The sequence below is a fragment of the Rhinatrema bivittatum genome, chromosome 1, assembly GCF_901001135.1.
Source record: "Rhinatrema bivittatum chromosome 1, aRhiBiv1.1, whole genome shotgun sequence".
Lineage (NCBI taxonomy): Eukaryota > Metazoa > Chordata > Amphibia > Gymnophiona > Rhinatrematidae > Rhinatrema > Rhinatrema bivittatum.
Window position 1 is genome coordinate 343,046,667 of NC_042615.1, and position 13,804 is coordinate 343,060,470.

At 42.8% G+C, this 13,804-nt stretch overlaps 1 protein-coding gene across 1 annotated transcript in view; it reads right to left on the minus strand.

Moving 5' to 3' along the window:
* The window catches only part of PTPN13 (protein tyrosine phosphatase non-receptor type 13), a 659,094-nt gene that overhangs the window by 269,181 nt on the left and 376,109 nt on the right, over positions 1–13,804 (minus strand). Inside the window, 5 exon segments of the mRNA XM_029599218.1 lie at positions 641–779; positions 910–1,063; positions 2,695–2,869; positions 3,188–3,262; positions 10,798–11,017. Of these exon segments, the coding sequence (XP_029455078.1) occupies positions 641–779; positions 910–1,063; positions 2,695–2,869; positions 3,188–3,262; positions 10,798–11,017 (763 nt within the window).

The window sequence follows — 13,804 nt, forward strand, 5'->3', positions numbered from 1 at the left end:
ATCTTAACCCAAGTTAATTCGACCTGTTCATTGTAAGACATTTACTTGTCATTGTTATTGTTGAGAATGTAAACCGAATTGATCAATAATTCTGTTATTGGAAAGTCGGTATAGAAAAATGCTAAATAAATAAATAAATACTGTAATGCGCAGAGGGTCGGAGGGGCAGTTGAATAGGGTGGAGAAGCAAGGGAGAGGTGGCGGTGTGAAGTTAGGTGTAAGCCTGCTTGAAGAGCCAAGTCTTAAGACTCTGCTTGAATTTTTTCGGGCACGATTCTTGGCGGAGTGAGGATGGTAGTTTGTTCCAGAGGGTGGGTCCTGCTAGGGAGAATGCCCGTTCTTTAGTCGAACGTAGCTTGGTGAGTTTGGGGGAGGGTGTGTGCAAAGTTGCAAGGTGTTGTTTCCTAGTGGGTCTGGTAGGGTTATGAAAAATGAGGTGTTCTCTGAACCAGTGCATGTTCTAGTTAGTCTATAACACATTTACCAGATGTTTGGGTGCTTGTAACTCCCAAATCAGAGGGGTTTTTTTTCAGGTATTGACAATATAGCAATTCATTGAGAGAGAGTATCTGTACCAGGAGTTTCCAACAAGTTGGAAAACAGAACCTGCAGGTGCATCTAAGTCTAAAGTATATCATACCTCGGGCTGATAATCTCCAAACTCAGCCTGCAGGGCCAGCGAGGCAAGCAGCAAGGCCGTCTCGTCGTCGCAATGCAACCTCTCCTCCAGGATATCTTTCCGCTGCTGAAGATAGTACTGGTGGCAAGTCAAGCTGTGCCTGCACAGAAAACCAAAATGAACGTAGTCCTCCATTCTACAGCTTTTCCAACTGACCTATCGCTGTGCGTCTAGTGCAAGACCAGCTGAAGCAAGGAGGAGTAAAAGGGGGCAGAGCTTGCAGTACTTACTGGATTTGGCTAACATCATCCACAAAAAACTTAATGCGGAAAAACAAATTAAAGCTGATAGCCGTTTTGCTTTTTTTCTTTGGCTCCTCTTTCCATCCTTCTGGGGCAATCTTGGTTAGTTTTAAATCAGGGTCAACAAAGAAAAATTCGTTGTCTGCAACAGGAGGAGAACAACATTCTTAGAAAGATAGCGGGTTGTTATTTAGTAGCTTCTTCTTTCATATGAGCTGTCAGTAATACTGAGAATTTTAACGTGCGGTGGGTTGAAGCTACCAAGAAATTCTCTTTTGTCCATGCAGACGTTACCACTGGTTTCTCCCGTCTTACTTGTACCTTTTCAAGATATTTTTACAAAAACGGATCAAATGCAGTAGGGGAGAATGCCAACTATCCTTTAGAAAATCTAGGCCAAAGTGTATGGCAGTGGTAGGAACAAGACTGGGAGGTTGAGGGCCACCCGCCCTTAAATACCTCCAAAGCAGAGGCAAGGGGAGAGGTGATAAGAATAATGCAAAGAAAGGTGAGTTTTCTGAGAGATGCACGCGCACAGTTTATCAGATGCACGCGCAAATAGCACATAGTCACACCAAGGATATTCTATAAAGCTCAGTTATAGACGTGCAAGCAATGGTGCCCGAATAAATATGCTTGCACAAAAAAGGGGCAGGCCAGGGGCATTCTAGGGTAGGGCCAACATTTACACACATAAGTTGCTATTTTCTAACTTGCCAAAGTGGTGCGCATAAGTCAGTTACCTGCTCATATTTACATTATCTGGTGTAAGTGAGAATAAAATTCTTGATATCCAAATACCGACTGGGTGAGGGGTCAGGGTAAACGGGGCCGGGGGGGGGGAGGGGAGTTCAGGCTCAACATCCAGGAGGTCTCGTTCAGCTAGAGATAGACTGGACAAACTGGTGGACTAATTGGCAAAACTGGTAACTTCCTTCACGCACACACGTTACTAAATCTGATGACTTCCATGTGTTAAAGCTGACAAATGCTAAGGAAAATACGTGAGTTAAACCTTCACCTGTAAATGATTAAAATTAGGAGCACAAATATTCATGTCTAGGAGATATGTGCCAGGTACTCAGATACATTTTGACTTCTCTGGGTAAATGGTGGCTTTGCTGCTACTTAGATGAATAAGTTTCAAAAGCCACTACTTATCCGACTAAGTAGTATAGCCAGGTAATTGTTAAATTGCTACTTATCCAGCTATGTTGAACATACATGCCACATATCTTTTGGATAAGCAAATATGTTGTAGGGTAAATGTAAGTGTATTTTATATAGTATTTACACATTTGCGTGCACGATATAAAATACATAAGCATGAGCACATGTGCCCCTAATCGTATACACGGGCACACGTGTGAATGATTTAAGTCGCAGCTTAGTGATACTGCAGGCCATGAAGTGTCTTAGGTTGGTACCAGCAGATTTACAACTCCCCATAAATCAACTAGATTGGTGCCAGCAAGATGGTGGTGGCCAGATCCTATTCAGCAAGGTCCTAAAGACATGAAAAAGCACATGTTTGCTAGGTTTAGTAGATGTTTGGATTGTTACAGGGCTTGGTGGTAAGACATTGAGGGGAAGAGTAGGAAAATGGCATCTATTATGTTAGAGAACTATATAATGCCATAAAAAAGTGAATTTTCTTTAAATGATTGTCCTGAATGATTTCACACACATTCTCAGTTCTTCTGTCTCAACTTCTGCATACTGAAGGAAATGCAGTATTTTAACAGTCTGTTATAATTCAAGAGGACGTTTTACCTTTTAAAGTAGCCAAGGCAAACAGATGGTGCTCCACTAAGCCAATATGAGCCACAACCATATCAAAGACATCTTTGCACGTGGATTTGATGTCACAAGTCAGCTCCAGCCTTTGTCCACTTAGAAGAATAATATTTACTTTCCGTCGGGTATCTTCATTCTTCCCCTTCTTGGCCTGAATTTAAAAAAAACCAGACATTATTTTGAAAGTTATATTCAGCATAATAAATCCTCATGTCTTCATCCTTGCCCCCCCTCCCAGTGCCAAATATTAACTATAATCCCTTCAAGGCAAAAATTCTCACAGCCTTGCATTCTTGTTCAGTACCTGCTAACCCTTCTGTAGATCCATGGTTCAGGAGTGGTCAGTATAACCATTTTTGCTAAGTGGTATTTAGTTTCAGTCCTATGCTTTTATGATGATGTATGATGTTCTCCCTCATGAAAATGAAATTATATTTTTATTATTATTTAAAAAGTGACATGATCTTACCAGTATCGACTGCGGGAGATCCAAAGAAATATATGGTTCAACTGTCATTTTCACAAACTCGGGACCAAAGAAATTCTGAAAATTCACAGAAGATGAAATCAGTACTTTTGCTACACAACCGATACAGTATAAACTTTAAAATATTAAAAAGCAATAATGAAAGGTATCATGCATAATGACACAAGCTCATTTAGGCACTTCTAAACCCATGAATATGGATCACAAGTCATTTTGGGCCAGGTAGAAAAAAAAAAATCTCTGTGTGGTAGTTGTTGGAGCCAATCATGAAAAAATGGGTATTTGAACAGTCTGCAACAAAATATATACATAATCTGCTGAGCGCGGAAAAACGGTACCTTGAAATATTCTATTTCATTAGGCCTTACACAGAACCTGACAAAGATTGCCCTAATGCCAGAAACATTTTTACTTTATGGAGGTTGTTTTCAAAGCCATTAACATGCATAAAATCCAGTTTTATGCATGTAAATGGCTGCACCAAATAACCCGGGTTCCTGTGTGCGTAAAAGTATATGTGTTGCATTGGGTGGTGGGGCAGACTAGATGGCCCATTTGGTCTTTTTCTGCTGTCATGATTCTGTACTTCTATATACTTTTATGCAAATTGCAGAGAAGTGTTTTGAGGCAGAGCTGGAACATATGCGAATAGTTTTTTATTTTAAAAAGTATGCGAGTGTATGTGCCTAAGTTACAAACGCTAAAGAGGAGGTGCAACATTACCAAGGCTATTTGTTTGGTACTGGGCCAATTACCCAAGGATTTTCAAAATAAACTTATGCGCATAAGTATCTACAGCATCCCACACAGATGTTTAACTATTATGCTCTTTTCTTTTTGGCTAGCAGTTTTCTCCTACTCCTATGGCCTTCTAATTCAATTGCAAATAGTCTCTACTGGAGCATAGCTGCTATAAATCTTAATTCACAACAGAGAAAACAGATGATTTTGATATAATTCCTGGATGGAATTATGTCCCTATAGAATAATTTCATCTTCATACAAAGATTCTTGCATCTTCTTATGTGGCCAATCATACACCATTTGCAAAGACCTGGATGTGTTTTGGAAGTCTACAACTGTAGGTGTCCCACAGCTGACAGAGAGGACATTGATTTCAATTCATAGAAGCCTTGACGACTGACACTTCTGTTGACTAGTTTCAACTTGTGCTATTTCAATCCCTTTTTGTATCCATTACCGTGTGTCCAATATATGAGCAGGTTTCTTTCTGTGTAATTAACAGCATGACAAACTACCGATATTGAGTGAGGGCATTTTCAGCATACAGAAGCTCATATACTCAGAAAAACAAGGACGTTCTCAAGAAAATATAAAAAGGATGGTTGCACTTTTTCAATTCAAAACAAAAGTGACATAGGAAAATTGGTTCTTACCTGCTAATTTTCTTTCATGTAGTACCACGGATCAGTCCAGACTCCTGGGTTTATTCATCCATGTCAGCAGATGGAGACAGAGAAAGTAAAACTGACACTGCTTCATATACCCTGATGCCACCTGCAGCTCCTCAGTATTGACCTGTACCCAAGCTAAATGCAAGAAACCATGCACACAACCCAAAAAAAAATCTTCCAAGAAAAACTGGTAAAAAATAAACTTGGTAGATAAAACTTCTGCTATCTCAAATATACAACAGCTGAGCAGACGACTCTCCACTTCCATAAATCGGGCAGGTTCTGAACTGATCCGTGGTATTACAGGAATGAAAATTAGCAGGTAAGAACCAATTTTCCTTTCCCCGTACGTACCTAGATCAGTCCAGACTCCTGGGATGTACCAAAGCTCCCTAATGAGAGTGGGACCTGGAGAGTCCCGCTCGCAAAACACCTTTACCAAATGACCGAGACTCACGATCCACCACATCCAGCCAATAATGCCTTGCAAAAGTATGCAGAGACTTCCATATCGCCGCTCTACAAATTTCTTGTGGAGAAACCAACTGAGCCTCCGCCCAAACCTTCTGGAACTGGCCTATCCTTGAGGATGTAAGCCGATCCAATAGCTTCCTTAAGCTACCTTGCAATGGTAGTTTTGAAGGCCTGAGAACCTTTCTTTGAATCACTCCACAAAACGAAAAGATGATCAGAACTTATAAAATCATATGTGACTTTGAGATAGAGCAGCAAAGCTCTACAAACGTCCAGCAGCCTCAGAAGCACCTAAGTCCAGAAAAGCCAGCAATTCCACCGTCTGATTAATATGGAAGGCAGATACCACCTTTGGGAGAAAAGATGGCACCGTCCACAAAGGCACGCCTACGTCTGATATGTGAAGGAATGGATCTCAACACGACAGAGCTTGCCTTTCCAAAATTCTCCTCACAGAGCAAATGGCTACTAAGAAAATGACCTTTAGAGTCAAATCCTTAAGGGTCGCTCTACAGATAGGTTTGAACGGAGCCTCACACAAACCCCAAAGAACGAGATTAAGGTTCCAGGGAGGACAAACTCTCCTCATGGGAGGATGCAAATTCTTGACACCTCGAATAAATCTGAACACGTCAGGATGAGAAAACAATCTTCCCTCTCAAGCAAGCCAAAGCCACCACCTGAACTCTAAGAGAGTTGAAAGCGAGGCCTTTGACTAACCCCTCCTGAAGGAATGACAAGATGTGAGACAGCGAAGTCCCTAAGGCCTGCACTCCCTTAGCCACACACCATGACTCAAAGACTTTCCAGACTTTGACATATGATAAGGAGGTGGACTTTCCTCTTGCTTGGAGAAGGATAGTGATCACCGCCTCAGGGTACCCCCTGTTCCTCAAACGCCTCCTCTCAAAAGCCAAACCACTAGACAAAAGCGATCTGCCTGGTCGGAAAATATGTGGCCCTGCCGCAGAAGTCGAGGGAGGTGACTGAGTCGCAAAGGTCCCTTAATTGCCAGGTTGACCAGATCCACGAACCACGGCCAGTGAGGCCACTCCGGGGCCACCAGCACCACATCCCCCGGATGCCTCTCTATCCGCCGCAAGATCTTGCCTACCACAGGCCACGGGGGGAAAATCTACAGAAGAACTCCCCGACGCCAAGGTAACACTAGAGCGTCTGTGCCCTCGGCCCTGTTCTCCCTCCATCTGCTGACAAAATATGAGAGCCTTCGCATTGTGCTGAGTCTCCATTACCTCTACATGAGGATGGCCCTATTTCTCGCAAATGAGCCGCATCGTTATGTCAGACAATTCCCATTCTCCAGGATCGAGAAGACTGCGACTGAGAAAATCTGCTTGGATATTTTCGACCCCTGCGATATGAGATGCTGCTATCTGAACCAGATGCTGCTCTGCCCAAAGGATCAACTCCTGAGCTTCCTGTGCTACTGAATGACTCTTGGTGCCATCCTGCCAGTTGATGTAAGCTACGGTCATTGTACCAAATGCCCTTGAACCAAAGGCCGAAAGGCAAGTAACACTAACCGTACCGCCCTGGTTGCCAAGCGATTGATAGACCAAGAAGCCTCCTCTGCCGACCAGGTGCCCTGGACCGCTTGTCTCTGGCATACTGCTCCCCAACTAGAAAGTCTGGCATTGCTAATAAGGATGACCCAATCCAGAACCTCCAACGCAACCCCCCACACCAGGTTGGGTGTCTGAAGCCACCAAGACAGGCTGTTCCTGGCAGGAGGTGTGAGAGATTCAGGTTGATGAAACTCCTCTGATAATGGACTCCACTGAGTCAGGAGAGCTCTCTGATGTGGTCACATATGAGCAAAGACCCACGGTACCAGGTCCAGCATGGACCCAATCCCCCTAGCCCCCTAAAAAGAACTGAAAGTGCAGGCCATAGTGGTTAAAGGCCACACATATCATATGAAAAATCCCAGGCTGGCTCCAGGATCCCTCCTAGCCCCCACCCCACCCATTTATAATTCCTAACTCCACCCTCCTGCCCCACTTGGAAGTCCCCCAAAGCCCGCAGAAATGCCGTAGATTCAAACCATTCTTGGCAGCATTCAGATTCCAGAGTCTTACTTGATAGCAGTGATGTTTTCATACCCCAGAGCTGGCCCACGATTCTTCATATTTGGGGGTGGGGGAGGGGAAGCTGGTAATAGAGGGAGTTGGTGTTGCCGTTATTGAGATGACACAGAATCTGAATATTCTTTTTTGCATGGTGAGTAGTAAAGGGGAAACTTTATATAGTTGCAGAACTGGAAGTACAGGATTTCTAACAGGCTCTGTCCCATTCTGTATCGTTTGAGGTTAATGACAGACCCCCAGCTCACTCCCATATAAAAAAACTGGTTCAATAATGATATCAAATCATTTTAATAGCAAATTTACTACAGGGTTCAATTTATCCAGTGGCTTTTTTGTCGCATATATGGTTCTTAAGAGTTTTTTCTTGTAGTGTCTAAAATTAATAGCCAATTTAAAACTCCCAGACACACTTAGACTTAGACCAAGGTATGTATATCTAGAGCAATGTTCTTCAATGCAAGGCTCAAACAGACTTCTAGTGCAGCTCCCATTGCCATTCCAATTTTTTTGTTCCCGTTATCCCAGAATCACCACTGGCCTGCGTGGGGTGAAGAAGAGGAGGATTCCTGTGCGGGCCCAATGATGGATAAAAGGCATCTTGGCCAATGTTGGCCGAAATGAAGGCAGTGCCAGAGGAGCAGCTGCAGGTCCATGGGAGAGTGGGAGGGAGATGGTGGTGTCCATCTTGTGATGACATCCTGCACCGCTAAGAAAGGGCAGACGCCACTGGTCATGTGATTAAGGGAAGCAGCATCACTGGCTACTTGAGATCTAGCCCATAGTAAAAGAAGCAGTTGTGGGGTGGTGGGGTTGAACAGCTGCTGCTGTGGGATGGAAAGGTTGCTGCCGTGGTGGGAGGTTGAGAGGCTGCTGCTGTGGTGGAGTGTGTTTGAGAGATGCAGGGTTGCTGCTGTTGTACTGTGGAGAGGCCACTGTTGTGGCAATGAGGGGGTACAGAGAGGTTGCTACTGGGGTGGGAGGTTATTGAGAAATGCAGGGGCTGCTGCTGCTGAGGAAGTATATTGAGGGAGACGGAAACTGCTGCCGCTGTGGGTGGGGGATATTGAGAGAGGCAGAGGCTGCAGGGGGTTTTGCTAAAAGGGAGACGGATGGGGATTGGTGGAGTGTTGAACAGGATGAGACAGGCTGGGGATAAGCAGAGGTTGAGCCAAGGTCGGGGAGGGGAAGAGATTGGTGGCACAAGGTACAAGGTTTGAGAGCGAGAGAGAGACTGGTGGGACATATCAATGGCATGCACCAATCGGACTATGGCCTTCTACAGGAAGATATTGGTCCACAAAAAAAGAGGTACATAAGTCAGTGGGTACTTTGTAACTGGTGTCAGGTTTCATAGTAAAAATACATATGCACTTTCCCTTTGAAACTTGACACAGTGTCTGTGGGACAGTTTGAAAATTGCCCCCATCAATTCTGAGCAGGCCAGACAATACAATTTCCAACCTTTATTGTTTCTGGTTGATTTTCAAACACAACATCCCTTGCATCTCTCTCTCTCTCCTTTCTGATCTTTTCTCTGTTCCTTTTTTTTTTTTTCCTGCTCTCTCTTTCTGGGATCTTCTTCCTTATTTCTTTTCTGTTTCAGCTCTGTCTCTTCCTTCTTTGTTTCTTTTCTTCAGCAGTTGACATTTTAATATTTTCTCTTTCCTCTCTCTCTTCCTGCACTCCTCTCCCTCCTGCTTCTCGTCTCCTCTTCCTGTTTTTGCCTGCTCACCTTTCCACATTCCTCTTCCTCTTCTCCTCTATAATCTCCATTCCCCCCCTCAATCCTCAAGTCCTCCTCTCGCCCTCTCCCTCCACCTAGTGTTCTCTCTCCCTCTCTGGTCCTCCCTATCTCTCTTCTTTTTTCTCCCCCCTCCCATCCTGGATCCACTCTTCATTCCTTGTTCTCTCTATCTGCCCCTCATCCAAGGATTGGTCTCCCCTTTCCTAAATTTTCAAACAAATCTCTTCCCCTGACCCCCAATGCTCTCTGCCCTACCCTCTGCCTGATCTGTGGCATGCTTTACCCTCCCCCCATGAAATGGTCTGGCCTCCCTGATCCACAAAATGACCTGTCCTGCCCCCTCCTCCCATCCCCCCCCCCAGTGCTCTGCCCTCCTCCTGATTCCTACTACAGCCTGTTATGTCTCGTTTTGCCTTCCCCTTCCCACACCCAGGCTAGCAACAGGAGAGAAACTTAAGACCGCAGCAATTTTCTTTGCTGCTCAAGGCCAGTCTTTCAGTATGATCTATGTGGATTCCCATTGATCTAATTGCTCATAAGGTCAAACTGGCTTCCCATGGCAGAGGAGGCTGACACGGGTTTAGGTACTGTTCCTCCTGTTGGCTGGGGAGGAGGGGGAGTTGATAGGCCAGGCTAGGCTGTACTGGGGATCAGCGGGAAGGTGGAGGAAAAGCAGAAAGAAGGAGGGAAGTACAATGGCACAAAGGACTACTGGTGTTCCCGGTGCTTGGGGACTGTCACCTTGGAGCTGACAGAGCAGTTGGTGGGCTGGAGTCCGCCCTGTGTGTCTTATTTTGATCAACCCTGCTTTAAAACATATAACTCCTCAGCCTTCGGTAACAAAATAGCTCCAGAACAGGTACACTCCACCCCTCATTATACGGGCCTCTAGTGTAGCAAGCTACTGGCTCTTGCATCCCAGTGACATTACAGTTTATTTTAATTATCAATCATCATAATATTGCTCTTTTAGAACACTCACATTTTCCCAAGAATGATGACATAACAAGGGTGGAGTGTGTTTGTAAATCAAAACACATACATTTGGGAGTGAATGTTCAAAATAAAGCTAAGGAAGTGCATGCCCATAGTTTTTTTTTTTTTTAACAAGTAATAAATCTCTTTCACTCACTATATGTTCCAGAGAGAAGAGAATTTATGATAATATATTACTGGTGTGGCATGCTCAGTAGTTCATTATTATTTTTTAATGAAATGAAACCCAACCTCATCCAGAGTACAGCCACCCTAGGAGACACACATCGGTCGAACCATGAAAAAAGAGGAGGGTGGGAATTAAGGTGGAGCCAAATTGCTTCAGGAGGCTTCTCGTTCTTAACCTTTGCAATGTTATGAATTTATATCAATATATGAATCTTTTTATTCATTTTCCTTAGCAGTTATGATCTCCACCATTTTGTGATCTCTGTGTGCAATTTGGCTGGAGAACAGAGAGCCATGGAATTCATACTTCTGCATGGTAATTTCTACATCATACTTGATATAACAATGCATATGGGATTTTCAGAAAATTCTTTTCAAATTCTGTGCTTTAAAGAATCTTATACAAAAGGCAGGTTTCTGGTGGCGGAAATAGGCAATGGCTCCTGGAAAATAAAACCGTTAACATTCTCAAAACACAACTATATCCCCAACCCGTTATTCTAGATCCATAATCCAGTAATACCTAACTCTATAAATAGCAGTCTTGACTGCACGCCATTGCTATGAAGAACCCCTTTCTTACTTTTTTCTACGTTCAACCTGCCTCACCATCACGCGGCATGCTCTACTCCAATTGCCTAAAGGTATTTTACTGGACCACGGACTGAATCAGAAAAACAAAGTTACCCTCAGCTTTCTTTGGGTCATAGCTGTTTCCATAGCAATCTCCCTGAGGGGATCTCTGGAGATATCCAACATGGATGCTCTGGCCGTCTCTCCAGGATATAAGTTTAGTCGAGACTGTTTGAGAGCCATTTTGGCCTGCAGCTGCATGATTTCCTCCTCTTGTCGTTTCAACATTAATTCTTGACTTATTAAGGCACTTTCAGGTGGTGAGTCATATTGCCTGCAATGTTTGAAAGACCAAACGAGAAAGATACGGTCAAAACTAGCAGAAAAAAATAGATCAAATACTGTTGAAATGATCATTTATGCACATATATAATTACAATTTGCATACAAGAGAGTTTGCTGTGAAACAGAAGCCAAATTTTTGCACTTAGATTACACACATAAATCCTTTTGAGAATTACCTCCCTAGTGAGGATGAATTTTGCAAGGCTGACCATGGCAACGGATGCCAAATTATAAAGGTAAGTTTACCACTGGTCCTCATGAGGCGGAAGGTGAGAGAGAGAGAGAGACTCTTTTATAGGACCAATCTGACTATATATATCCTACTGTAAGGGGGGATTTGGGGAGGACAGTGTAAGGGCGGTGGATTTGGGGGGGGACAGTGTTACACGGGTCTACTGACCCCTGCACCCTAGGCAGACCAATGTAACACCGTCACCCCCAAAAAACCTACCTTGAGTTGAAAGTGCCCCCTTACAGTGGGATATAGGGAGTGTCAGATTGGCCCTTTAAGAGAGTATCTCTCTCTCTTTCTCTCTCTTTTATTCAGCTCCAACACATGCATTCGGAAGGGAAATTTTAAGTGGTGCATGCACAATATAAAACTGAGCATATTTTTGCTTGCGTGCCCCAATACGTGCATTTATGGGCACATGCATGCACTTTTTAAAATTTACTTGAAAACCTTTATGAAAGTAACTTTTTATTTATGGTCACAAAAACAAAGCTTTGAATATTCTCCCCCCCCCCCCCTCCCCCCTGAGAGTATACATTTTTGTGCAGTTTTTTGAATATTGACCTCAGTATGAATAAAAAGATTAAAAAAAAACAAGTAATACATTCAAATTAAAGCTAATGAAAATGAAAAATATCAGCAGTGCCTTGACTTTTTGGCCCACCCAGTCAGCCTGGTTATTTCGGCCTATATTACTCTAGCTAAGGATTGATTTATTTATTTATAAAATTTATGAATCGCTTTCCAGGTTTTACAATACAATCTTCCAAAGTGATGTGCAGTAAAATGAAAACAGAAATATATCCCAGCTGCCAGCTGTAAAAGCTTGACTGCCTGCAGGATGTCGCCCTCCATTCAAGTTAGTTTTGTAGTCTTTCCTTTTTTTTGGTCTGCTATGACAATAAAGTAATCTAGCACTGAGCACCTACACCCCCCCACCCCCCCAAAAAAAATGTCAACCTCTGAACTCTGTTCTCGCTAGTGCCCTCTAGATTCCTCCTAAGCAATGCCTAAATTCGGTCACAGCATTCGCCTCTACCACCTTCTTTGTTGAGCTCTTCCAGGCATCCACTACCTTCTTGGCAAACCTCAACTCTTGAAAGGAAATCAGTTGTCAAAGTGCTGATACAAGATTCAGCAAGAATAGCAGTAAAGGGTGAGGCATGCCCATTCTGCCACAAATTGCCTTCCCACACTTAATATGCTCTTGCTTTTATTGATTTGTTATTTAAAATAAGTTTTGGACATGCACCAGGAGCTTTATATTGAAAGGAAGATGAGCTTCAAAGAAAGAACTGTGCAATTTGAAATAGGCTGGCAGCAAAACGTTTTCAGCCTCAAGATGGACAATTAGCTAAAGGCAGAATATTAAATCTAAAACAAACAACTTAAAAAGTATTATGTTAGTTGGAAAAAAACGATGATTAACTGGATACATGCTTACTGTTCAACTATTTAAAAAAAAATTTCCGATCAGCATGGGAAGAGCTCAAGGACTGTTAACTAAACTTAATGTTGGGTTTTAGGCAAGAACCATGAGGTCTGTATAAAGTCAATGATGTTTTATTGAGGTTTACATCAAAATCTATTAATCAATGTGAAATAAAAAAAACAGTATATTTAATTTTCATGGAATGTTATGTTCTTTAATAAGGATCATTTTCTGAAAAAAAGACTACAAAATACAATCCTTCAAGAAGGCAATACTGTAATGCAAATGAGGCTTAGTCCAGGTCTTAGGATACTGTAAACCTCTCAGGAGTCAATCAAAAGCCATAGTTGGCTGATCATATGAAAGGGATTATTGAGTAACTTCTATTTCTTCTTCAGCTACTGTTTGCAATTATTATTTACTATTTAAATGAAATTTTAGCCTCAGAAGTTTAGCCTTGAAGTTTTGAAAATGGCAGCCCAAAGGCATGGCTCCTTTCATTAGCAAGCATGTATGCTCAGGAAATGGCTGCACAAAAATACCGGGCATGCTGTTTCTCCTTTGATACTGCTGCCCAAAAACGGTAGAATGCTACGTTCTCACTATCCCCTACTCCGCCTCATGAGTGCATACAATCACGTAGCATTAACTGCGGCACCGGACTATCATTTTCAAGTGGAAGGTTTAATATTTCATTAAAATAAAACAAGAAAATATTTTTAAAGAAAAATTGGGAAAAATATAAGCTAGCAGTGAAGGGTGAATCTGTTGAACAAAATGTCAGTACATGATGGGTAGAGAATACTCCTTTAAAATGTATCGGAAAAGGACTGGCCCAATGGCTTTTGCCATGGGGGAGATCTGGGTTTAATTCTCAAGCCTGTCCTGGTCCTTGGGCTGCTGACACCCTGGAGGCGGAGTTTACTAAGTTTGACCCCAGCATGGGGGTGAAGCCTTAGCCATTGCACTGATTCCAGGTGAAATGCACAAAAGTCCCAAAGACAGACCAATACTTACAGGAAATCTTCTATAGTGTCATAAATAAATCCTACACTCAAATGCACGTAAATTCTTATGTATTTCAGAGGGATTCAAAAACTGATATATACTAT